At 39.8% G+C, this 27,736-nt stretch overlaps 2 protein-coding genes across 2 annotated transcripts in view; one reads left to right on the forward strand and one right to left on the reverse strand.

Moving 5' to 3' along the window:
* b4galt5 (UDP-Gal:betaGlcNAc beta 1,4- galactosyltransferase, polypeptide 5) overlaps positions 1 to 4,216 on the reverse strand; it is a 33,482-nt gene extending 29,266 nt beyond the window's left edge. Inside the window, exon 1 of the mRNA XM_023425173.2 lies at positions 3,707 to 4,216. Coding sequence (XP_023280941.1) covers positions 3,707 to 3,812 — 106 coding nt within the window. The 5' untranslated portion in view covers positions 3,813 to 4,216. The remainder of the gene's footprint in view (positions 1 to 3,706) is intronic.
* Positions 4,217 to 5,802: 1,586 nt separating this feature from the next.
* Positions 5,803 to 25,527, forward strand: slc9a8 (solute carrier family 9 member 8). Its single transcript, XM_023425182.2, has 16 exons — positions 5,803 to 6,089; positions 6,980 to 7,161; positions 8,443 to 8,523; positions 9,426 to 9,484; positions 14,535 to 14,618; positions 15,090 to 15,191; positions 15,409 to 15,443; positions 16,111 to 16,254; positions 18,343 to 18,484; positions 18,622 to 18,727; positions 18,846 to 18,962; positions 19,053 to 19,135; positions 19,233 to 19,344; positions 20,861 to 21,081; positions 22,024 to 22,170; positions 24,066 to 25,527. Exons 1-16 carry the CDS (start codon positions 5,860 to 5,862, stop codon positions 24,177 to 24,179), a joined length of 1,959 nt encoding a protein of 652 aa, XP_023280950.2. The 5' UTR covers positions 5,803 to 5,859; the 3' UTR covers positions 24,180 to 25,527.
* Positions 25,528 to 27,736: the final 2,209 nt, after the last annotated feature.

A 27,736-nucleotide genomic window follows, 5' to 3' on the forward strand; every position in this document is an offset into this window, starting at 1 on the left:
GGGGGGGGGGGGGGGGGGGGGGTGCTTACATCCAAAGACACTGGCTATCATTTTCTTCTGAGACATGTACTTACTGGCAGTCTCCACCCCCATTCCAGTTCCATGTATAGGATGACATGGAGATGAGGCCATGTGTGGGTGTCAACACACTGATGACCTTAAGGTACCATAAGGTTGTTTCAAATGCCAAATGTCTGATAACTATATAAAAGCCTTTTTACGTCTGTGAGCAAGTGCTTTGTTGTTACTTGTTGAGCAAAGGCAGCAACTCCTTTCTCACCTTTGCACTGTTTGACAAACTATTTACAATTTTTTTAAGCTACTTTCAAACCCTGGTAAATCTCTACATTCCTTACATTTTATGTGTCTGCATTGTTTCACTCTGTGATGCAACTTGAAAAACACCATCAAGACTCTGTACTAGCTGTCAGCATGCCACACCTAGAAATATATCAGGTGCTCACTAAGATATATTACAGACAGATATACACAAGCCTTACACCCACCCACCTACACACCATTCAGATGATAGCATGAGCCTGGTTTCTCGAGACAAAGGGAAGCACCTGGCTTCTTGTCTTCCTTGCTCTCCCCGGATGTGGAGGTGTGTGTGTGTGTGTGTGTGTATGTGTGTGTGTGTGTGTGTGTGTGTGTGTGTGTGTGTGTGTGTGTTTGCATCTGTGTTCAAACCTATAAATAGAGCCTGTGTCTTCCTTAGCTCTCGCTCCAGTGGGATCCTCTCATGTTTTAATTAAATAAACTGCTGCAATCAGGCCCAGCTGTGCCCTGCATCCCCAGCCTGCATCAGTCAGCATCCATGCTCAGGGGCAACATAGAGGCTGGGGTGTCGTTGCATATGAGTACATGGAGTAAGAGAAACTGAGCAAGGGATATAGAGGCAGACAGGGAGGGAGAGAGAGAGAAATGGACTAAGCCGTGAAATTGGGGCATTCTACACTGAAGCCACCTGGGTATCATAGGAAGCCCTGCTCAGGTGTTCAGGATGGGTTCCCCGATGTGCAAACCAGCAGAAGGAAAGGAGCTCGGCTCATCTCTTTCATCCTTCCTTCGCCATTTCCCCCTCCCCTTGCCCTTCTCCATTTTTCTATTTTCTCTCTTTACTCTGAATTATTCTGCTAATTCTGTGCAGCGTCCCCTCCTATATGACCCCTTTCAGCAAAACTGCTCGCATTCAAAGTGTGGCTGCTGTAAGTCAGCTGTGACCCAAACTCCCATTTGATGAGATGTACAGTATAGCCTAATGCTATATGGAGATGAAACTTATGTTTTATGCTGCGAAAAAATAATGGCAATAGGGAATACTAAAGTTGAAATGCTTCTTATACACTCTTAATGGATTAATTTATGGAGAATGTAGCAAGTGTATAGAGAAAATGAAGGATCCACTAGCATCTTTGAACCACACTCTGATGACTATCTGTGTCTTCACCTGCTCTTGAAGCAGTGGATTTACTTATTGAAGGTAATATTGATGTATAGGCATTAGTTCAAGCTAACAGTAGCTGATAAATGGCATCATAACAAAACAGTGCTCAATACTTTTAAACACCCACAACAGAATAAAGCAGCTTGTATGTCTGATTGTGTGTCTGTTTTATTTGTTGAATATGTCCACATTACCAATAAATCTGGGAGAAAATTCAAGCATCACAGAGACACTGAAGATGATGTATTCTGTTGGGGTTGGTTAAATCGAATGCTAATGCTGCATTGTGGTTTTAAATGATTTTAACTGGACCCATTTGCTACCGTTTGTCTATCTGACGAACTGTGCGGGCTCACTGGTGCTACTCTGACCACAGGAGCTGAAACCTCAGCTAATGTCCATGCATCAATATCACTACCAGAGAGTAAATCCTATCAACTGATGTCAAAAAATAGTAACTATTATTTCTAAGCACCATCCCCCAACCCCCAAATGACTTCCCTGTTCAGGCCTGCTGCTAGAGCTCACCCAGGCACCCCAAGTGTAAAAGACTAAACAGTAGCTTTTAGTAACAGCAGCAGAAGCCGGCTTGCTCCTGGTTACCATTTATAATTAATGGACTGGTGCTGCTGGTCCTTGTTCTGTTTCTGAACTAACCCCCAGTAAGCCACGTGGCTATTACAGCCCTACAATAGTCAACACCCAGGAGGATGGATAGCACAGCTCTCAGTCAGTTACCAGACGCCATCAATAGTTCGGCTGGAGAAATAGTGCACAAGCAAATGAAGGATTATTTTCACCCCAGTTACTCAACAATTTATTTGTTTATTTGTTTCACATTTAGAGGAATCATTGCTCTCCATTATTGGGACTTACACTGGCTATTCCTGTCAGTAATGTGTTCTCCATATGAGAATTGATTTAATTATTGATTAAGTTGTCCACAGGAGGTAAAAAGCGTGAATGGATCAATACCCATTTTGATGAGTAAGAAGCACCAGCTTTCTCTTTGATGTTTTAGCTACACTTGTGTCATCTTAATTTCCAACACTATGTGTTGGAAATTAAGATGTTTTTGACTTGGTCTCCTCTCAGTGTAATGTTTGTGTGGGAGTATTTACTCTATAACAATGTTTCAGGGAAGTCCAACCTCAACAAGCTAACACACCAGGATATCCAACCAACAGTGGCTTAAACAGTAAATAGGAAAAAGTCAGAGTAGCCAGCTTTTAAAAAACAGCCCGTGTTTCCTCAAACATTTTCCTTGTGAGCTTTCCACTTCTGTTGCCAAAAATATAAGGATACAGGCAACCATGTTGTTGCTGTCCATTTGCACATTCATCAGTGTTCTTAAATCCACCCAATGGAAAGTTATTACAGAACTGGTTGGCACAGAGTTAAGGACAGATTCAGGCTAAAGTCCCAGGTTTACAAAAAGTGCTATACATCAAGATAAGCTCTGCCCATTTTGCTACAATAAAGTAATTAATGTTTGGGTATTACATGGGTGATACTAACCAAAGCAGCAAGCATTATTGGCCTTACATATTAGGCTGATAGGATGACTGGACCATGGCCAGAGCTAGAAGGCCTCCAAGAGAGGATAAGTGAGGTACTAAGACTGAGGTGTCCACACATAATGAGAGAGAGAAAGAGTGACAGAAGAAAGAGAGGGGAGGGGATGATAAGGCACATTAATGAATTAATGATAGGAAGGATTCGCGACATGCGATATTAAACAACTGCATGAGACTTAGAGGCAGCAGATGGTATAGCAAATTATATGTTTATCAGTGATCTCTATTCTCAGGTTGACACCAAAAATGTCACTCAGGCCTATGAATCTTTGACTCATAATGTGACCTCTGACAGGCTAAAAACAGAGTCAGACAGGGTGAGGCTTGTGACATTGATATGAGTCAACTTTGCCCTATCTATGAATTTCAAAACTAAAATATCATATTTTGCTTGTGGAACCAGTCGTTACTGTAAGCATTATAATCATAGCTGTTAGGCCTACTAACATCAGCCTGATTATAGTCGCCATGACGCTCATTAGTAGCACTATTATTACCATGTTAAGGTGCATGGATATTATAGGATTGAGCTCCAGCATCCAGCTTAGTCTCATCATCGATTGGGTGAGATCCAGGCTCAGCAGATAGCTGTCACACATAACCCAACAGCCCATGCAAACAGCCTCACTTCATCCTAACGTCTGAGTATTTCAAATAATACCATCAATTTGATGTGACTTACCGATTCCGGGGGCGGAGTAGATGAAGTACAATGCGGAGGTGGACAGTGAAAAAAGGAATAAAAGCCCAAGGAATGACCTTCTCCGGAACCGCAAATGTGTCGGCATTATACAGGCAGCAAATACACACACAGCAACGTTTGTGTATTGAAAACGACGATAGACCAGTTCCGATGTGTCCAGATGCCCGAGCCTGTAGTCCGCGGACGGTCTGGGTTTGCTGAGATGAGTACAGCGGTCTTTCTGCGGCAGCGGTAAGGAGACTAGGAAGTCAGTCTATTTCCGCGGCAGGTCGAGGAGAGGTCCTCCAATATTCAATCAAGACATACAAAATCCATTCCTGAGAGGAGGGTTTCTGGATTAGTTCAGCGTATGCCCGATGTCGAAACGGCAGACAATGACAATGCTGTTTAACCTGGCCTCGTATATTCAGTGAGCAACCATCATTTGGCTCACCCAGTACGTCGCTGATGGCTGTTTGGCCGCTTCAGCTCTTCGCCTGCCCGCCTGCCTACCAGCTCTATGAATGGAACTGCCTCTCCGCAAAATGAGCAACACCTAAAGTGGGCGTTAACAGTATTAAAAAAAAAAACATGGTTAGTGCTCACAACGTTAAACAGCGTAACCTGGCGACCAGAGATTCGTGTCTATAGGCGAATCAACGCAGTCTGATAACCGTCGCGACGTCGTCATAACGTTCTCATATATGGCATGATACAAAAGCTAGAAAAAATTAATAAATAAACAAAGAAATGGTAGACTAGCTATTTAGGTTAACTACCCTACAAAGCTAAAATACAGTAACTACACATTTGCACAAAAACTGAGTTGAAACTAGAATCTTAGGTTTTTTTATACACCTGTTACACCATATTAAAACGATTGTGCCATAGAAATGTGTAAAATAGTGCATCCATTCTGTGTTGTTAAGCTTAGCCAAAGTGCAATCTCAGCTACCCATTGCTAATTAACTAAGGTGCAAGTAGCCTGACCTGTTTCAGTTTAACTAAGATAACTAATAACTTATAATTTAGTAATTCTAATAAAATTAAGGTTTTACAATTTTATAGCTGTTTGGCTAAGAAGCCTTTTTTGAGATCTTTTTTTCTCAACCTCACAGTTCCTATAGTTACTGCTGTATCACAGGGTCTAACTTATGATTAATCAAAGCAATGATTCAATTTCAATGAATTTTGCGATGAAACTAAATTTAGGCTTAGGCCTACATTCCATGGGGTAATAATGTTCAGTTTGAATTTTGAAGCTTTTATTTATTTATTCATTTATCCATTTATTTAAACTATCGTGTTATGGGTGGTTCTACTATTTTGCCAACCCCAAGTATATCAATAAAGGTTACAACTCAACTACAGCCTACAAAATGGCAGTAAAGTTGAATTAAGCTAAAAACTATAAAACAGTTTCAATAATAACAGAACACTTGTTTGGATTACTGTATATTTTATTGCAGGGCTGTTGTCTTAGATTGCATTAGTTTTAAGTGAATCTAATATTTTGTACAACATTTAGCTGATTTTGAGTGATATCTTGCAGTATAGCCTACTCATGAATGCACGTCTTCATAAGGGTGAAGATGTAGCATATACACACTTTTACATATTCCCACAAATATTTCTGTTTATTAATTTTCATTAATTTGATTTATAAATATTCAATATATTTCTCAATTGGCTTCCAACAAATATGACTCATTACAAGGTGACAGGTGTTAACTGTGTTTCATACATCTGCAGGTAGCCTTCTGGCAGTGGTTGCACCCTAAAATAAAACTACAATATCCATGAAACAGCAGGCGGACGGCTGACGCTACACTACAATGACTCATGGGAAAGAGAGTATAAGAATTGCAATTTGCATCGACATTTGATTTGAACCGTCGAAAGTGAAACGTTATCCACCGTGACAAAAACAAGCACGCGTAATTTGACAACAGCAGCTGTATCAAACAGCTTCTCTTTGTTTCGTTGCCATTCTTGAATGCCGTTCATGCAACGTAAAGACTACAACTCCCTGCTTAAGGTTCACCAGGAAATGGAGTCATGATGTCAACAGATACATGGAGCTGTCGACATGGAACTGCCTGTTCTTTTTAATACAAAACGCTTCTTTTGGGTCTAAACTGACTAGTTTGAGAATGAGAGGCGTTGGACATAAAGTTGTGTTGCTGTCCGTTTTGTTGTTATTCGTAAATCCATGCGTGCTAGAGCGAGTTGAGAGAGAAAAGTCGTTGGACCTGACTGAGAGAGATGACGACGGAGGAAAGGTGAAAAGGGATCCAGTTGAAAACCACCAAACATTGATAATAAAGGAAAAAGAACATGGACACGGTTCAAACGTCCCACAGAAGGATGGACAGTTTGTCAGGTCTGAGACAATAATTGCTGAATTCAATATTCTATCTTGGGATAGCTTGGCCCAATATAGCTAGTTAGCTGTAGCTCCATTTGTGAAGCTACAAAACAGGTTTCGTGTGTACTGCTTCACGTAATAACAGTTGACAGTCCTCACAGATATTTATTTGATACAGCTATATAAGCAGTGTACGTATTTGTTTTAACCCCTGTAATAGCGCAAACTTTTATACCAGCTTGAATAGTATCTAACAGCACAGTTAGTCAGCCTCGCAAGTTTAATATACACATTTATACACACATAGCTCAAGCAAAACAAAACCTAGACATGTACCTTTTTATGTCAGTTAAAATACAGTGTATGTGTGAGTCAGACCATGAATACTCCACAGAAAAGATGATTTTATGCATCACAAGTTATTTCTCTCCTTCTTGTCTATGCTGGTGAAATATATTCAGTTTTACCTAACCTAATAACAACCTCAGCAGCATTACTTAAATGGGAAACAACTCAAAGGCAGTACTGAAAGTGTCAAAGGTGTCAATACGTGAGCTGATTGAAAAACACTGTCGAGGACCATCTTGACCTAACTGCTTTTACCACCTCTAAATGTATGCACACTTTTCCAAGCGCCCTTCATTTGAGTCCCAATAGTATAGTGGTTTTAACCATTAATGATTATAATTGAATTAAGTTGTTGTAACATCCAAAAGTGACTACTTTGCATAAATTATACCTTTAAAAGTAACACAGTGTAAAGTCTGTAATTTGCAATGTATAGTGAGTCCAGAGCTCTATCTATCTATCTATCTATCTATCTATCTATCTATCTATCTATCTATCTATCTATCTATCTAATGTCTCACACCAACATGCTTTTGCTCCTGACTGTCACCTTGCAGCAAGTCCAATGACACTGATAACTACAGCAATGAGAGCCTCCACTCTACAACACCTGCTGTCAAGCCAACGACCCCAGCACCCCCAACCCCGAAGCCCATTCTCCCTGTGCAGACAGGGGTCAAGGCCCAAGAAGAAGAACAGTCCAGCGGGTTGACCATATTTTTCAGCCTGCTGGTTATTGGTAGGTAGCCTCACTGTTACTGCGTTGCTGAACAGCTGCTAGACTCTGACATTTCTATGTTTCAATCTGTTACTGCCAACATAAATGTGGTTCATGCAAAATGCATAGCTTAGCCCTCCTACAGCTAATAATAAAGGGCAAATGTACAGCCACTTGAGTGTTTCATTAAATCAAGTGTGTGGATGGTGATTCAGGATGAAGGAAGTGGATAAAGGAAAGGATGTGGTTACACATTAATATGAGTAAGGTCATGAAATGCTTCTCCAGGCACACAAAGTGCCCATTATGCACTTTAGTTCACTGCAGTTTAAGTCACATGCTTACCACTGTAAGGGTTTAGAGCAAGGAAATGGCATAAATCATGCATAAGGCTACCAATTAAACCCATTCACTTTGTAGATGCATAAAAATGTTATTTTGTCTTGAACAAAATTTTTCATCGTGAAAAACATTTGATTAGTTTCGAGAGGCACAACATGTAGGAAATGAAAGGCATTTGTTTAGGGAAGTAAATACCAACTCATAAGTGGTTTGACTGAGATAGTACAGGTCATTGATGAGAAACCGCCTCAGAGTACAATCTAGAAAGAACACGTTAGTCCTAAATAGCACTTCCTGTAAACCATAATAACATGATGTTCCATTCCCCTCCATGAGTGTGCATGCTTTAAATAGTCCTGAATGTAACATCTCCCTTATGACAACACAGTCCAACTTTGATGAACTGACCTGTTCTAGCTTCAGTGTTGCATACACGTTTTCATGATTATCTCATTTGCTGCACTGCATTTTTACCAAATGTATGAATTGCCGTTTACTTTACTTCATTGTGGCCTTCGGGTTTGTCATCATAATTATGCTAATATGCGTAAGCACTGATTTAGCACATTGATATACATGGTTGCCTATGGTACTTTCACAAGCTAATTTTATGTTTTAATTTGGGGCAATTATCTTTTCATTGTACAGTCACAGAACTATAATTTGTATGTCAAGCAACTGCTTTGTAGCCATATTCATGTCAAGCAAGTGTATTTGAATTAATTTGCAGAAAATATTTTTTATAGTTAGACTAATTTGATGATATGTTTGTCTTAGACATCTCTGGCCTGTCTGCGGTAGGTTGTGTGAAGGAAAGCAGCCAAAGAAAAGATCTTAACTCAATATGATGTGGGGGCTGTTTTTGGGCTGATGTGAGTTGGTGTGACATGGTGGTCCTGACGTGGACGTATTTGTCCTAAATATTCACTCAGTGGTTTTTGCTCTTCCCACCGACACCAGGTATCTGCATCATATTGGTGCACTTGCTCATCAAGTTCAAGCTGCATTTTCTTCCAGAGAGTGTGGCTGTCGTGTCCCTTGGTGAGTACTTTTTATGTAACATGTTGATCTGCCTGCACAGTCAGAATCAAATGTATACTTTTTCAGTATTGAACAGCTCTCTAGGAAACCCTTATTTACTTTTGTTATTTTTTCTTGGGGGGGTTGGGAGGGTTGGGCGGCGTTGGGAAAGGGACATTTTCCAGAGATACAGTTTTGCTGATTGAGTGAGGTCACCTCAGGTTAATTCTACTTCCTCTAAATCCCCCCATTGTCTTCCTCTTAACATGTTTGCACAGTTACACTTACACAATTCAGTGACACACATCTGTCTTGACCCTGGGGGCCTTTTCCTCTTTTGTGCCCTGCATGCTACATATGCGACGGAGCTCCTATCAGTGATTGGAGCAGGGGGCTCTGCTGAAGAGAGATAACACTCTGCTTACAAATCAAGAAGGACGGCTTTTCCTTCCTCATCACTTCCTCTCTCTCATCCAGTCATTGTCAGTGTCTTCCTCTGCGCTATCCCATTCCATCGCCTGTATATTTGGGTCTCACACAGTGCTTTGACGCTTATACTCTTTACTGCTCTACTCGTTTCTTTTTCCATCTTATCTCTCTCTTTCTCTCTGCCCTTTACAAATCTTTGTGTTTTCCTCGCCTTTTTAATTAATGTTCTGCGGGGCTGTGTAACGAGAGCTGAAGGCCCAAGGGGACTTTCTCAAAGACAAAAACTAAGACTGTAGCCCTTTTAGACTCTGTATCTAATTTATCCCTGAACCATGGTGGACATTTCCTAGACATCCATTTGTTTTAACCACTAAATTAGCACTTTGCCTCAGGTTTTCACCCCATCTGTGTTCTGATTGTATTGAAATGTTCATATGAAGTAGTAAAATATTTAAACAGTTGTATTGTTTTTCCTGTATCCTTGCTCTTTCTAGGGATTCTAATGGGAGGCTTTATCAAGATTATTGAGTTCCAGGAACTAGCCAACTGGAAGGTATGGTGTTTGATTGTTTGCACACGGCTCTACAACTCTTTTTCGTATTCACACTGTACTGGCCGCGATAATTGTTCATAGACATAATTAGCAATTAATGGTGTTTAGTTTGGTTTGATTCATTTAGCGTGAAGAAAAACAAACACATTCCTCTACACACAAAACATGAACAGCATGCACACACCTATGCAGATTTATTCTATGGAGATATTGTATCTTATTCAGTTTAAACCTTTGAATTATAAGACAAAGTTTCAAATCCATCAACAAAAGAATTACACTCACTTCATTCTTGATATTAAATTTATGTTAAGGGTCGTGGGAAATGTCACCACAGCTTAAGTGTTGGCTTATTGAAAACATGCTTTTTCTAGTTTTTGTATGATGCAGTTTATCCCACAGCAAAATTCCCGGGAACCCCCCACTAACCCCACCCCAACCCAGTAAACATCTGTCGTCCCTGTGCTGAAGTTTTTTATCTCGCTTTCTGTGCCCGTCTTTTTCCTCAGTCATTCATTTCCTGGTCGCTGTTTTTGCTACAAATCTCATCTCTCTATTACCTAGCCATACTGACACACACTATTCTTTGCTTGGTGTCTTTCCCTCGGTGTCCCTGCGAGCCCTCCTTTTTTTTTCCCCTGGATCTCAGCCTTTAATTAACATTCCTTGTTCTCTGCCAGTGAGAGAGGGAACAAATGAACAAGGGAGGTAGAAAGAGAGAGATGTAGAGTGAGGGGGAGGGAGGAAAAGGGGACAGGTTGTGTCAGTGTTTCTTTCACACAGGGGCCCATTGTTTTTTAGCCTGGGGGCTCCAGGGTGTTGCTGAGTCATTGGCACTAGTAACCAGAGCCCCCCGAGCCCCTTTCCCCCATTTGCCCCGATCATGTGAATCTTTAGCCTGCTATATCCGTGTTTGTGTTTAACTTACAGCAAGCAGACGAGCTCACCTGTCCACATATTGTAGGCGGTGGCGTCATGATCAATTGTCTCTAACCAGCTTCATAAAAACTGCCTGAGTAGAGTGTAATGAAGTCACACACTGATATGGAGAAGTTTCTTTGCAGGAGCGTGGATATGCGTGTTTAATAGGCCGATGGAGACTTCAAAAGACCCAGGCCATGATGCAAATCCATTATGTCTGACCTATTTGTTTTTCAGAGAGCCCCTAAGAGCAGGGTGCACCATGTAACCTGTTCAGTGAGTAACACAGCCAGTGGCAAAACTGTGATTCTGTCACCATCACTTTTTTCAACTGCAACTCTTTTGAAATTGTGCATAGAGTGCACTTACTTAAGGTCCATGTCTTACCATCACAGTTAATGGAAGGCATCTGTCCTCCCTGATCAACCGCTGTCACAGTTGGTCTCCTTCTTTTCAATCACAAGCTCATTTTGCAGGTTTAAACCGGATGCTTGTAGCTACCAATGTTTATGGCTTGTGTCTTCTTCTGCAGCTAGCATGTTTCTGACACCGGCGCACTCGGCTAATCTAGTAAGCCTCCAGGAATGCCTTCCAAACCACCGAGGGTGCGCAAGCCCCTCAGGCAGCCGCATCCTGTCATCTCTGTCTTTGCCCTCGCCTTTCACCAACAATCTGCTTTCTTGGCTTTTTCCTACCAACCTCTCTATTTCCAGTCCTCTCTCTGCACTCCTGCATATGAAGAGAAGCTTTTCCCTTATGTGCTTTTCTGGTACTATTCACTGCTTTTCCTTTTCTCTCATCTGCCCATCTCTCCCCTGTGCTCTGACACAGATTGAAGAAGAAATAGCATGCTGGTACGAAGCAACATGTTAGCAGCACTTTGTCTCTTAGGCAAAGCACAGAGAGAGATGCATAGGTGAATGTATTTCCATCTACAGTGTACTTCAGATAATAATTTAGTTTTCTTTCTGTTTTAGCATTCTAGCATGCACTGTATAATCTGGGCTCATAATTTCTCCTCAGTGACTGCAGTGGTGTGTTTTAAGCCCCAAAGGGCAGCACATACTTTTAATAGATCTCTCCCACACCGCAGAGAGAGAGAGAGAGACACAAGGAGAGCAGTTTTAATTGTGGTTTCAGGGGCCTTTTTCCCATGTGGTGATGTCACAGTGTGTCAAAGCCGAGCCTCCAGGGAGCCTGTACTCTGAACGAAGGTCTCTTCATCGTTCCCGCTCATATTTTTCTGTTATCTCTCGACCCTCTTTTAACTGTGTTCCCTTCATCTTTGGCATTCATCTTTTCTCATTTAGTTCAAGCTCTGTCTCAGCACTTCCCTAGAGTATGCCCATCCTCTGCTCTCTGGATTTATCCATTTCATCTTTCCTTCTTTTACAACACATATTTCTCTGCTGTCTATCAATATCAGTGCTCCTGATATTACCCCTCTCATTACCCCTTGTCATTCCACAACCTTTCATCGTGGTTTCAGGTTTAGTCAATCGACACAGCATTAATAATCAACAGTTTTGATGATTGGTCAGTTGTTTAAGTTTTTTATCAAGCAAATATAGAAACATTTGCTGGATCAAGCCTCTCAAATTTGATGATTTGCTGTTTTCCTTTGTTTTATATCATTGTAAAAATGATATCTTCAGGTTTTGGACTGTTTGTCTAAAGCAATAACCAATTTGAAGATGTCACCTTAGGTTCTGAGTAATTGTAATGTGCATTTTTTAAAATTCACTCTGACATTTTGTTAAATAGTCACTTAATCGAACAAGTAATTGACAGGTTAATGATTTCAACTCTTAATTGCAGCCCTACTAAAATCAGTCTCTTAGACAAATTCTCAGAAGTACTTGCTTGTTGAAGTGTATTTATTCAAATCTGTGTAGATGTGTGTATGCAGAGTCTGTGTGTCCTTGTTCAGTGAATTCTTATATGTGGCAGTGAACAGTATGTATACATGCATGTGCGGCAAGTACTGCTGTGGATGTCAGATTGTAGCGCATGCCTGGCATACCTTCTTCTGTGTCAGGTGTTAATATTCATTCCTGACCTTTCACCTTACCTGAAGGGTAGAGTTCTGCTGGAGATAAATGTCAAGAAAAAGTGTTAACCTGAGAGCATTCCTTGCTGGCCTACTTTTCCTGATATTTAAATGCACAATGGGACAAAGTAAGCAGGAGCCAAGCTTTGTTTTACTCTAGCATACATCCTCTATAGGCTATCCTCGATGCCTGACCCATTTTAAAGAGCTTGTCTCTGGTATAGTGTAGGTTGGTGTCATCCAAATTTATCAATGGAGCCAAAGCCATCTTGACAGGCAAAAGTCAGTGCACTGCATGGTCTTTAATTAAACAATGTGCTGGGGTATTGTCTCCTCTCATTTGCCAATCACTTCATGGTCTTATGGGTCTTTTTGGGCCTTGAATAATTGGTTAGATGGGAAGAAATAGATTAGAAATTCAGAAGATTAGATTATGAAGCTAATCATATAATTTTTCATATCCTTTTTGTACTTTTCATTGCATTTGATTCATTCAAATTTTAGTAATATATGTCAAATAATAGATAATTATAGATTAAAACTGTGGTTGTCAGAAGAGAGTGAATCACATTATCATCCGTGTCACAGCAGTTCCTCTTTGTTAAGGTATAGCAAATCGTTCCTCAGAAATTTTTACAACAGTTGTTGCAGAAGCGGATCGTTTTTTAGGGCACACACGTCAAATGTGGAAATGACTGTCTAAAGTTCTGCTTCTGTCGCTGTTGCGATTGAGAGTCAGGCTCTTCCAACTGTCAAAACCGGCTCCCATAATACAATGAGAGAGATTGTTGACTGGGTAGAGTAAATATGGGCCTGCTGTATTCCATCTTTCTGACGGACACAACTGTAATGTCCACCACGGTCCAGAAATAGATCCTCCCTATTAACACTCACTAATGGATACAGTATATTGACTTTTTCATTATTAACACAGATTATGCACAGCACACACATACACAAACACGCACACTCCCATATCGGCTTTTACAAGAACACATGGTGCATCATGCACAGACACATTGGCAGCCAGAGCGTAATGCACAGGCACATGATGCCTACGCCTGATCTGGGAGGCTGGCCCATTTAGCTGAGAAGCAACAATGATTTCATTATATTGCTGAAATAATCAGAGAGCTCAGATCGCCGGGATACTCTGTATGTGTGTTTGCATGCGTGTGTTTGAGAGACACTGAGAGATAAAAAAGGCTTTTGTAGGTATTCACACCCTTTTTACAGTATGTGTGAGAGAGGCTGTCAGTATCTGTGTTAAAGTGCATACATGAATTGGCTGGCAGGCAAGCATTCTCCCCCTGACAAACACCTTGTGTGTGTGTGTGTATGTGTGTGTGTGTGTGTGCTGTTTGTCATCCTGGAGTCAACATCCAAATTTGTTTTGTCAGATTAAGGGCTGCTACTAACAGCTCCAGCATGGCCTCCCTCGTCACCCTTTCCCCTCTTCCATGACTAAGTATAAAGTCAGCTGATGATCACTGAACCGACTTTCATCAGTCAGACGAATAGTAACAAGTATTTGTTGAGGACTACATAATAACCACAAGCACATGTTTTTTTTTCATTCAGTGACAAACACATAATTTGATGCTGATAAGCATTAGGATTTGTGTTTGGATTAAAGACCAGTGTAGGCTTCAAGATGACAAGGCCTGAATGAATGTGTAACAACTCAGTCCAAGCAATTTGTTAAATGAATAATGTTTCCTGTTCACTGTATTGAGTAGACTCTATTCCTCTTCAAAATGTTTTGATTTGTAATTTATTATGCCTCTGCACCGGCATTTAATGAAATTTAATTAATTAACTCAGTTTAATTGAATTTAGTCAACTTCATTAAATTATTTCATTTTGATTGTGTAAACCTAACTCCAGGTATTAATTCTTGTTCAATGTAAAAGGATTTCTTATTCTACTCCCAGTTTCACACCAGTACATTTTCCCTCTTGTTAGTATCAACCAGCATGCAGCTCAAAGCTGAGGTTAGTCACTAGTCTGTCACATGACAACTGCTGATTTTGTACTATTAAAATGTAGACTGTGTGTAACTTTGTCCTTCTCTAAAAGGAGGAGGAAATGTTCCGCCCAAATATGTTCTTCCTGTTGCTCCTGCCGCCCATCATCTTTGAATCTGGATATTCTTTACATAAGGTATGGCACAATGTGTGCATGAAGCAGCATTTACACAGCACAACACCTTCAGCTGAAAGACAATGCTAGGCACATTATGAATGTGATGTACTCAAAAGTACTAATTTAAACATAGCATTTAGGCATATAAATCAGTTTTCCACATGTGCACAACAAGAACAAAAGAAACAATTAAAGTCACCAAAAGAAAAGAAGAATGCCAGAACCTGGCTTGTAACATTTTATTTTTATTTTTTACAGTCTGGATTGTCTTGTTTTCCCTCTCTATTCACCGATATCTCAGACAGGTCTAAAAGGCAACAGTCCTTTCCAGATGCATTATGTTTCATTACTTGCAGTGTAATTATAGGCCAAACTATTTTCTCTGTACTGTTACTGTGTCCTACTCTTCATTTTAATACTGGCTACATGTTGTATAATTCATGTTACTAAGCCCATGAATACTGAAGGTATGTGTCCATGTATGTTCAGGGGAACTTCTTCCAGAACATCGGCTCCATCACCCTCTTTGCTGTTATTGGCACAGCTATCTCTGCCTTCATAGTTGGAGGGGGTATCTATTTCCTTGGACAGGTAAGAATTTTAGCAGTATCTGTTAACAACTCTGGCGCTGCCAGGGCCTGTTCAGATAAACTTGTGTGAACTTGTGTTTTGATTGAATATTTTCAGACTTTCCTGGTTTAATCACACAATATGAGATTTATTGAAATGCGTAGCCATTAATACTTCCTTTGTTAATTAGAATCCTCTAAGAGTTGCAACAAGAGTTACACTTTGTTTTTTTTCTCAGGCTGATGTGATCTATAAGATGAGTATGACTGATAGGTGAGTGTTTGTTTTCTATTCTAACTAACATTAATATGTTTCTTACATCCCTGTATAAGAATAACGGGATATCTCCAAACCCCTAGGGATTTAACTTTTGTACTGGTAAGCTTTTTTTTTTAAAAAATCTTTGTGTCGAAAATGACTTAAAGGGGAATATCAACCACTGACATCTTCAGTGTGCTGTAAAGTTTGATAGAGCAAAACTCAAGCTTAAGAGTCGATTAGCAAGTTCCAGACAATAGGATAATGGCTGCTAGAGACACAGTGAGTGACACATAAAAAGCATGCTACTCCACACCCATGAGTTTTTGTGTACTTGCGTAAGTGTGTGTACTTGTGGGCCTCACTGCTCAATGTCATTGTGTGTCATGCATTCAAGCAGGGCTTTTGCTTATTCATTTCCTTCATCTATAAGAATGTGTTTTCAGTCCTGTATGTCTGTGTTGCAGAAACTTCTTAGACAGGGAAGAGTATGCACCAAATTCTTACAACAACTCAAAGCCTATTTGTGTGACCTTATCTACTGAATATGATTGGGGCACATTCCCTTTCTCCATTGGCTATGTTAATGTTTCGTCCCTGCCCATATGTGTTTGTATATACATGCCTGTAAAAGTGTCTTTTCATCACTATTAAACTCATTGTCTCTCCTGCCATTCTGTAGCTTTGCCTTTGGCTCGCTGATCTCAGCTGTGGATCCTGTAGCTACCATCGCCATCTTTAACGCCCTCAACGTGGACCCGGTCCTCAACATGCTGGTGTTTGGTGAAAGTATCCTCAATGACGCTGTCTCCATTGTCCTCACTAAGTAAGAATCTTGATCTGCTCCCTCATGGCTTGTTTAGTCAACAGAACACATATAAGCCGTCCATGCGTGATCTTCACACAGCTTTTTTTTCCACACCCCCTAAACAGGATGTGCACGTCTACAGATATTATCACAACACCACTACCCAAATCTTGCACCCACAGAAACGATATAATCTATCATCAGTGCAAGAAAACAGTTGTAGATGGGACAGTTTATATACAGGGGAGGTTTAAACATGAGTGCTTGATGATGTACATCTGTGAATGAACCACCCAGAAACTGCATCCAGGCAGGCAAGCAGTGATCACGATAAGCAGTGAAACAAGAACAAAGTCTTACTTCAACAGCTCTTATCAAAGTGCTGCACAACAAACAATAGTGAATACAAATTACAATAACAATGTGTTAGCTTACTCCAAGTTAGTCAGGCTAATGCACATTCGACATACGGTGGCCACCAATGTGTTTAGACAACTGTATTACAATTACAATTCATTTTAGCTTTCTATAACTCATAGCTACCCAACAGAGTCTGTCCGAATGACTTGTAGACAAGATTTAGTATTTTTATTTTATTATCTGCTGCTGTGAGCACATATATTCTGATATAGGGTGCAATTATTTACCCTAGAGCAGTAAACATCACATACAAACAGTTACACTCAGCAATGTAAATGTTGTTCCTAGAGGATGTTCATGGCATCTGTGTCATATCAGAAAATCTGCTTTACAGTAATGATGGTAAATAAACAGTCCCTTTGACGCTTTTATCTTTATCTGTCAGCAAAGCTCCAAATAGGCTGTTACTAAAATCTATAGCAGGTTTCCTAAGTGTTAACAATACTGTGTCGTATCTACAGACTGTTTTCTTCACACCCCTTGAAACAAAATCTTGACTGACAAGTTTGATGGAACCAGACAGTTGGCAGGAATGCCTTGTTTGTACGCATCACTGTCATCTTATCTGCTGTCTGTACTCACTTCATTGCTGCTTTATCTCTCCTACTCACAACCAGCTAAATGTGCAAAATGTTCTCAAGTGTCTGCATGCCCCTGTAGAGTAAATGAATGCATGAATAATAGATAGGCCGAACAACCCTGGCAATTTGCTTGTTGTTAGCACTTCACAGACTGGCTTTCTTAGAAAGCTACTTTACAGTTTGGCCCAGTCTTTCATTGCAGCCACACAGTTAATGCCTTTGCCTGGAAGCTTGTTAATAAGCACTGAAATCAGATTATTTGTCATATTGTCATTATTATGATTGATTATGATGATTAGTTACTCCATGCTGTCTATCTATTTGTCTGGATAACTGGCAATTATAAAAAGGATTTAAATGAATAATTAATAGATTTTCTCTGTTCCTACAACTATAAAACATCAAAAAATGTTTTGATTGGATACAGATATGATGATGAATCCTTTTCACACAACTACATTAAAGTCAAAAGAATAAACAAAGTGGGAGAGTTTGGTAGCTCACCACTTATTTGCTGCAAATGATGTCACAGATGTTACAAAGGAAATGCTTGAGCATTACTGTGCCATTATAGTTTATGTTTGTTTTATAGGTTTGGTGCTTTACAGCTCCAGATGTGCTTAAAAGTAATGCTACTCTTCAAGATGTGATAAAATGTATATTTAACATTCAATGGCAATGGCTAGTATCCAAATGTGTTCTCTGTGTGGCACAATTTCATAAAAATTCCCTTCAAATTACATTCCTGTGAAGTCATTGGGGTGATACGATACAGCCAACTTCTGTTTAGCCAACAGGATTTTGATGGGATTACAAACTCTGCATACACTCTAATCCACTCACACACACACACACACACACACACACACACACACACACACACACACACACACACACTCTCTCTCTCTCTCTCTCTCTCTCTCTCTCTCTCTCTCTCTCTCTCTCTCTCTCTCTCTCTCTCTCTCTCTCAAACTGTGTGAGTTTCTAGGTTTCAGTGGTGGAGTGTTTCTGCCCTCTAGGGTCAGATAGAGGTACAACAACAAAGAATGTGGCTTCATTTGACATTTTTCTCTCTTTTTTTTTCCTTTTTTCTTTTGTCTTTCAGCACAGCCGAGGGTTTCTTTTCCCGCTCAGACAACTCCATGGTAACGGGCTGGGAGACTTTTTTGCAAGCGTTGAGTTATTTTCTTAAAATGTTTTTTGGATCTGCTGCCCTGGGAACCCTCACTGGACTCATCTCAGCACTTGTATCCAGACTTGTGTGTGTGTGTGTGTGTGTGTGTGTGTGTGTGTGTGTGTGTGTGTGTGTGTGTGTGTGTACTTGATATTCTTGTTTGTCTGTTTTTCATCCTATGTTATTTATTTTCCCTAACTCTATGATCAGTTTTTAAAGCACTTCGACCTGAGGAAGACTCCCTCCCTGGAGTTTGGTATGATGATAATCTTTGCGTACCTACCCTATGGCCTGGCAGAGGGCATCAAACTGTCTGGTGGGTGCATGCATACACAGGCACATACTTACATACACTACACATCTCAGAGGAATTTTGTACGTCTGACTATTATGACTATTTAAAAAAAAAAAACATGTTTTCTCTCTACCTACAGGAATTATGTCTATCCTGTTTGCGGGAATTGTGATGTCTCACTACACCCATCACAACTTGTCTCCTGTCACCCAGATCCTCATGCAGCAGACACTGCGCACAGTGGCCTTCATGTGTGGTCAGTGAGTTACTTCTTATTCTCCCAAGCTCCCCTTTGTTTTTATTTTACAATAAGTTCTCAACACAATTTTTCAACTTCTCTCTTCAGAGACATGTGTGTTTGCCTTCCTCGGTCTCTCCATCTTCAGCTTCCCTCATAACTTTGAAATATCCTTTGTCATCTGGTGCATAGTAAGTGCCCTTACATTTAAAAAAAAAAATCTTATCTGAATGGTGTCTCAGCTTGTTCCCTCGATTGTCAGTGTTACAGCTGTGACTCTCTCGGCAGGTCCTGGTTCTTCTGGGCCGAGCGATCAACATCTTCCCTCTGTCATTCCTGCTGAACTTTTTCAGAGACCACAAGATCACACCCAAAATGATGTTCATCATGTGGTTTAGTGGTGAGATGATGCAACAAACTGCTTGATCAGTGTATTACAAAAATGGCTCTTTGTTAGTGCTTAAGCCGTGGCCATTGCCCAAACAAAGTGTGGCTGTGTCTGGGTTCAAATGAAAGTATTAACAGCTGAGGATGAAACAAGTCTGAGTCCATCGACAGAAAGTGAAGCTGCAGCCATTGGGGTCATCAGTTCATTGTTTTAGTCTTTTTTTCAAGCATCGGGTTTTGGACTTTTAGTCAGACAAAGCAATTCAAAGATGTCACTTTGGCTTGGCCGTGATGGGCACTCTTTTTATAGATCAAGAAAATAATCAGCAGATTAATGGATAATGAAAATAATTGTTGGAGCCTGAGTCACAACTATGGAAAACAGATATAGGGCTTCAGTAGCAGGCTGTGAGGTGTTTGGGGCTTGTTCTTACAGAACCCCCGAAAGCTGCCACACTAACAGTGAGCTTTGAAGATATTCTCATTCAAGGTTTGTTTTAATAAAAACTCTCTGTAGGTAGTTAGCTTAGCAATTAACAACAAACAGGTAAGCAGACAATCTTGTGCATGCTCCATCTCTCTGTCCAGCAGCAGCTCAACATAAATTGTCCCACAACATTGCCGCATACAGTCGGGTTCAAAAGTCTGGTCACAGACCTAGAACTACAAAATGTCTCAGAGTTCATGAACAAGCCCCACCCACCACCAACAACACAAAAAACATAAAAGGAAAGTGATAATGTGAGCCGACTACTCAACCGAGAAAATGCTGCTTGTAAGAGTAGTTTCAATAAGAGAAGGATCTCTTCCAACTCTGACCAGTTGCATATTATTCCAATAAGTGTATTTTTGATATTCAATTCAATTTGCTTTATTTCACAAGGAAATACACTCAAATACTGATTTACATTTAGAACTGGAATGATTAGTTGACAGAAAATGAATCAGATAGAGATAGATAGATACTTCATTATTTATTATATTTTATCTGAGGGAAATCCAGGTATCCAGTAGCTTACACGCCATATACAAAAACCACCACCCACCATATAGTAGAAACAAAAAAATCCTATATAAGAAGGTAAAGAATAGTGTTAAAAAAAAAAATAGGAAAAAGTTAAAAGGCAGAAAAAGATATAAAAAGAGTAAAACAACACACTACACAGACAGACCTATTGGATAGGCTGCCACTTGCATGAGCGCCACCAGAAATAGAATCTGCAACTATTCCAATAACTGATTAATCATTTTAGTTGTTTTTCAACATTCTCAGATTCTACCTTCCCGAATGTGACAACTTTGGGATTTGGGCAGTTGGTCAGATAAAAACAAAGACTAAACAATTAGTCACTTCATAGAAAAAATTATCGTAGTATTAATTAATAATTAAAATAATTGTTATTTACAGCCCTAATACATTAGAAACAAACAATGAAACAGTTAAAACATATCAAGTGTCAGGTTTCAGTTTACATATGTGTTTTGTGTTGCCCTTTCACAGTCTTGTTCCACCTTTTTCTATCTGTTAGGTTTGAGAGGAGCTATTCCCTACGCTTTGAGCCTTCATCTCGGCCTGGAGCCCATTGAGAAGCGGCAGCTCATCGGCACCACCACCATCATTATCGTACTCTTTACCATCCTCCTCTTGGGAGGCGGGACGATGCCACTCATCCGCATTATGGACATTGAGGAAAGCCAGTCACGGCGTAAGAACAAGAAAGACATCAATCTCAGCAAGACAGAGAAAATGGTAATGGATGAAGCACTTTGATTTCACACACACACGCACTTAGATTAATTTCCTGGAGACTTACCCTAACCCTAACACAGTCCTTTGTCTTGGTCTAACCTTATCGTTAAGCACTGACCTAAATATCAGCTTTTTCCCAAACAAGACACAGCTTTTGTCCTCTCTCTCACAAGTCATCCCAAGTTAACTGGTCTTTAGTCTGAAAATTTTCCCCAAAAGTAGCATATGACAGAAATATACACACACACACACACACACACAAACACACACATCAACAGATTGTTGGTACTCACTGCGGCGTCCTCTCATCTGCCATCAGACTATTACTGTTCTATTCAGAGGGAAAAAACATCAAAGGGCTGATTGTGGTTCGTGTGAAGGACACTGTATCGGGGGGGGGCACTCTCATCACAGAGATGCACAAATAAACCCAAATAAGTAGCAATAATATCATTTTCCAGACACAGCAGAATGCAAGCTATTGTGTGTAAAATTTCACTTGGCTCCGTTGGCTGTAACTTTAGAGAATGGGTCTTTCTTTTTAAGTACATCCTACCATTGAGGTCACTGGTGGTTTGTGGTGGTGCTTGTGTATATAGTATTTGCATGTTTGATGTCTTCCAAAGCCAAGTGTTACACCCCGGGGTACCAGCAACTAGATCTAGCAAACCATCCATTTTTCCTTACGGCTCTCATGCCCCCTTTGATGTGATTCCCGCTCTTTTGCTCTCTCCACTCTTCCTCTCCCATCCCTCATCCTTCTGTGTGTGATCTCCACTCCACCATCCTCAATGCTGTCCTATCGTTTTTACTTTTCTATGCACACACCCTCCTCTCTTCCATGTCTTTCACCCTCATCTCATTTGTTGGCACGTCTCCTTTCATTTCATTTTATCTATTTATCTGACTTTCTCCCTCCCTCTCCTCTTTCTCCCTCTCCAGGGTAATACCATAGAGTCGGAGCACCTATCAGAACTGACAGAGGAAGAGTACGAGGCTCAGATCTACCAGAGACAAGATCTGAAGGGCTTTATGTGGCTTGATGCTAAGTACCTTAACCCCTTCTTCACTCGCAGGCTTACCCAAGAGGTGAGAAAGAGAGACACACAGGAATCCCCTGAGATGCCTGGAAGGCCACATGATATCATTCACTATCTCTTAAACATATTTAATTGTTTTGCACTCATATTGGTTTGATGTCCAGTAAATAGAAATGCCTCTCAATACAGCAGCCAATAAGTAAATTCCAATTTGACAAGGCTTGTAATTGTTTTTGTTGAGACTGTAGGAGGTGATTAGCTTGTACCTAATTTTTGAAACCATATGAGGCTACGCACCAAGTATTCACAGCCCCATTTTAGCTGCTCAAGAACTAAATGACCACACTGAAGTAAAATAGAAGAAAAGTGGCTTCGCTTTGGGCTCATGCAGTATGTATTTTAAGGGATTTTTGTTTAGAGGCTGAAAATATGGAAGGAGTGAATGGACATTTTTAAAATATTCATCCCTGCTGACTGACCGCTGAGGCGTCTTGAGATTTAACATCTGGAAAAAGCAGGTGTAAAATTTGTGTCACTGTTTCATTGGACACACACGTAGAGAGAAAGACTAGCTAGGTCAAAAGATACAGGGAGACAACAACCTACTGCAGCAAATTAAAAGATGCTTAATTAAGGTGCTTTACATGAGCTGTCCATTCAGCCATACAAGACAAAACAAATAAACATCAGTGCATCCATTTATTTTTCAAACTGTTTTCTTTTTCCCAAAATGTATTTTTACTGACTTTAATCACCTCATAGCAAGTCCAGTCCAGTGTATGAAGCCTGTTTTATCATTATTTAGTAGTCTAATTATGGAAGTTAAAAATGGTTTCGCCAAAAAAAAAATCTTTCATCCCTCATTTATTCACTGATCTTTTTGTTGAGCTCACAACATCAGGCTGTTTAATAAACATTTGCTCACGTGTAGACTTCGTTTTGCTGGATGAATACTCTCTGGCAGTTCTCTTCAACTAATATTCCAGCAGCAGAAGACTTGTTTTTCGCTTCACTGCTTTCCAGACACGTGTTACACGTGTCAAAACGGCCTGGCATCAGATCTCATTTTGCGGCACTTAATGCAAATCAAATTAACTGCAGCTGGGCTCATTTACATCTGGAGTCTTTGTAAGTACCCTCCTAAATTAAAATGTAGTACCGACACAAAACTTTACGCCCCTGATGGTAATTCACTGTAGGCTAAATTGATTGTTTTGCAAGTTTAGGAAATAATCTCTCACCTCTGTCCATCAGCTCCGCCGAGGAGATTATGTTTTCACCTGTGTCTTGTTTGTCGGTTTGTTTGTTTGTTTGTCTGTCAGGAGGATTATACAAAAAGTACTGAGCCGATTTGCACTGTACTTGGTGGAGGGATGGGGCAAGGGCCAGGATAAACCCATTAAATTTTGGGGCAGATCAGACCAGATTCTTTTACTGTGAATTTGTTAGTCTTTTTTTTTTCTCTGAAGTCTGGTGTATATTGTTTGATATTGGCCATGGCGGAGGGCTGTGCTCTCTGAGTTCCCTTCTAGTTTCCTATTCTTTAAAAAAATCACCCGTAACATGGACATACTGTATGCTGCCATTGGGTTGTCAGTTGGTAGTTATGACTTACAGTAGTTTTTGCCTAAATTTCTAGTGCACAAATCATAACAGAGCAACATTACATAAATTTCCAAGGGAAGAAGTTTCAAACCCTACCAATAAAGAAACTCAATACGATATAAGATATTGTCAATCAAAACCATTCACAGGATCAACAGAAACAGCAGAAAAGAGCCTCACCAACCTGCATGTTCCTACACAGTTACTGAATTTTAAGATTTGTTATTTTGTTTATCCATCTACTCTCGTAGTCTGTGTATCTGCATGGTCATGTTTATTCTTACAATGTGTGCTGATGTGCCAATTTGTGTTGTGTGTGTGTGTGTGTGTGTCTGACAGGACCTGTTACATGGCCGGATCCAGATGAAGACCCTGACCAACAAGTGGTATGAAGAAGTTCGCCAGGGACCCTCAGGCTCTGAGGATGATGAAGATGAAGCAGAACTTCTGTGAACTGAGCCAACACTTTCAGTTCATATGAAAACAATGAATGGACATTGTGTGTCCTGGGCAGAGGGAGTGTGTGTGTATGTGTGTATGTGTGTGCGTGCGTGCGTGCGTGCACGTGTCTGTCTGTCTGTCTGAGTGCATGTGTGTGAAGACGAGCACTGTTCTCAGTTTCAGTCACATGCACTTCTTGTTTGATCACCTGCCACCAAGTTTATGTGACAAAATAGTTTCCCTCAGTGCCCACTGTGGATTTTCAGCACACAAACTGGGCTGGAATGTGTCAAAATCTTAGTCCCAGTAAAACTGGATTTGAAAATTGTAACACTGGATGAAGCAAAAAAAAAAAAAGAAATCTGTGAAAAAATAAGTTGTTCATATGAAGGCCATGTTATTACAAGCTAAGGAACTGAGACGATATCTTGTTCTGCTCCTGTTCGCTGATCAGTTGAACAGCAGGGAAACCAGAGAAACTTTTCCCAGGTGTTTCCTTTATAAAAGTTTAGGTCTGAAGGGAAGTCGGCAGGGAAGCTGCAAGGGATATTTTCAGTGTAAAGCAATACTAGAGCACCTGTTCACTTTTTCTCTTCACTTTTGCATAATTCATTGCTATGTGGCACTAGCTTAAATTGTGCTTGCCATGGGAGGGAAACAACATAATCACGCTACAGGCTCAGTTTTTAAAGTGAGATTTGTAATAAGCCACAGGTTACTGCTTTGAATAGCTTCCTGTTGCAGCATAATTTAATTCTCTCTGGGTCTCTACGTTTTGTATGCATCACTGGTTCTGAGTTCATTCATTAAAAAACACATACTGTATACATATGTAATGAAGATAAAACAAAAGAAATGATGCATGAGCCACACCCCACCCCCCCCACCCCCCAGCAACTGTAAGCAACAAAGAGAAATGCAGGAGAGATTTAAAACTAGTGAAACGTGCTGGGTAAAACTAATGATTCTCAAAACATTACACACCTAGCTTACAGAAGAATAATTATGCATAATTATGCAAATCAGAAATTGCTTTCATTGTCAAGTATGGTTCCAGTTCGGTTTCCCTAAATTAACTGTTCTCTGTTTATTTTCATTCTCTGGCGAGGTTCCTGCCCCTACACTGTGCATTAAGTAGAACTTGAAATGTTGCTTTTGTGTTTTTCACTGTGGATTTCTAATTCAGATGGGCACCAATGAATGTGTGGGTAACTGGGAATATGGTCTTTTGAATGTTAATGTATTTTTTTCTATTTATTTATAAGATGTGCTGTTTGTGGGATATAAGCTTTTATACAAGCTCTATGAGCACTGCAGAAATATAAACAAAGAATCTATAATAAATCATATTGACATCCTATATGCAGCGTCAAATGCTACTTTAATGGGAGATGAGCTACACCAGTTTATTGTTGCTAATTTCCACAAATTGGAAAAACTTAGTTCCTATTTTTTGAGATGCCTCTTAAGAAGTGTTGTGAAGTAACGTTTAAAGATTTTGTTTTATGGAATTTTAAAGAGGAACTCAGGCAAACTTTAAACCAACTCAGGCAGCACTGTAATACATTTTTTGATAAATACACCTAAACTAAATTAGAAGAGTACTGGAATAGTGCATAATGAATAGGAACTAACAACTTTTTATAAATGTATAGACACTTATTGTAGAGAATGTTAAAGTCTGCCAAACTAAAATTGGACATAGTACATAAAAGAACTTAAGCATGGAGAGAAATGTAAGACATACAAAAAATATATACATTGCAGGTATTTTGTGATATGAAGAAAAGCGTTTAATTTTTTTTTTTTAAATTGAAAATCTCCTATGCAATAAGATACGTAACAGAAAAAAATTCAAAGGCCTATGTGAGTTAAAATGAAGGAAAACTCAGTGCCATCTTTACACCATCTTCATGTATCTTTAATATCGGTGATTTGGTTAGTTAGTTATGTTTTAGTGTGAGCTTCAGTGGAGTTCGCTTTCACTACTCATTTCGAAAAACAGCATGAGATAATTAGTCTGTGGACTGTGAAGTGGGAGGTTATTATGTTCCCAGCTATAACACGGAGCCAGACCAGTCTTCAGAGTAATTTAAATATATAAAAAGGTTAATGTGTGGTCATGCTGGGGAAAATATCCTGTTACCTACAGGCAAAGTCCTCGTGCCAACTCAACCTCAGACTGACACACCCTTGAAATGTCTCTGGGGATTTCATCGGGCATTTTGATGAGGAGACGAGTGACAGTGTTAAACTGGGGGAAAGAAATTATCATCATGGTGTGGATGTAATTAATGTTGGCACACTGTAACTCAGGGCAGCGCATGTCGAAGTAAGGTGAGTAGACTCTTAATTGCATGCTTTACCACTTTGGAAGGCATGACATTTTTTTTTTTTAAATGTAGTGTGAAAAATGATTTACTGTTTAAACACTGCTTCCACTGTCAGCTGTATCAAGAGAAAGTGTCATGTTGCCACCACTAAGCAGCCCATACTGAAGGGCCATCAGCCTAAAAACAGTGTGCACTGATGAGACTAGATTATATAATTTCAGATTCATTTGTTTGATAATTGTAATTTTAATTACACTTTACAACCAGCAGGGGGGTGTAAATCCACAGCATTGCTCCATGAAAAATTCATAATGCCAGATAGCAGTGGATATCTGCTCCATTATTTACTACTCATTACCCAATTATACCTACTAACTCCCCCTCTATACAGTATACTTCTACTGAAACGGGTTGAAATACATGTAAAGGTACACCAGGGGCAAAAGAGTAAATTTGAATTTCCAGTCCCTCTTTGTTTATGATGAACTGACCAGATTCAGCTCAGCCTTCAATCATTTTTTTTTTTTACAAATTTATTCTTCCTAAGTTTATACTAAGCTGTATCACAATCAAACAATACTCATACACCTTGAACAGTTTGACCATTTTTCTCTATCTTCGAGTTTCTAATAAGATGGACAGCTAGCGATACACATTTACAGCAAAACAATTTTTTTTTTGTCAGTAGTTCACTGTGGCATATCACCAAGCATACACACATTTCATCTGCCATATTGAGGTGATATTTTACTCTGGGTTACATGACACCTTTTCTATTTTTTTTGTTATCCTCCTTTTATTTGCTCTTTTGTCTTCCCTGCGTTTCAATGGCACACAGTTCCAGGATTTTTCTTTATCTGTTGAATCACAGACACATCATTGCCAAGAGCCCTTCAGCAGTAAAAACCTTTTATGATGCTTTGGGGATATTAGAAGTTCTGATGATTCTTCCAGTCCCCAAATCATAAACTATGATTTATCCACTGTTGTTCACCTGAGCCAAAATTTGTCGGAAACAAGTATCATCACTCAAGATATCAATGTTTGTTTTACAACTTAGAATTTTCTTTAAGAGATTAGATGAAAGACTGAGAAGCACATGGTGAGTGAATCCAGTTGGAATAAATGTAATAAATGTAATTATAATCCTGGTTTGCACAGTTGATGAATTAATATTTCACACTGGTTATATACATGTATTTGTATGCAAACGTGCGTGTGTGATAAGCATGCCTT

The sequence above is a fragment of the Seriola lalandi genome, unplaced genomic scaffold, assembly GCF_002814215.2.
Source record: "Seriola lalandi dorsalis isolate HSWRI2012SDOR001 ecotype SW California unplaced genomic scaffold, Sedor1 jcf7180002054767, whole genome shotgun sequence".
NCBI lineage: Eukaryota > Metazoa > Chordata > Actinopteri > Carangiformes > Carangidae > Seriola > Seriola lalandi.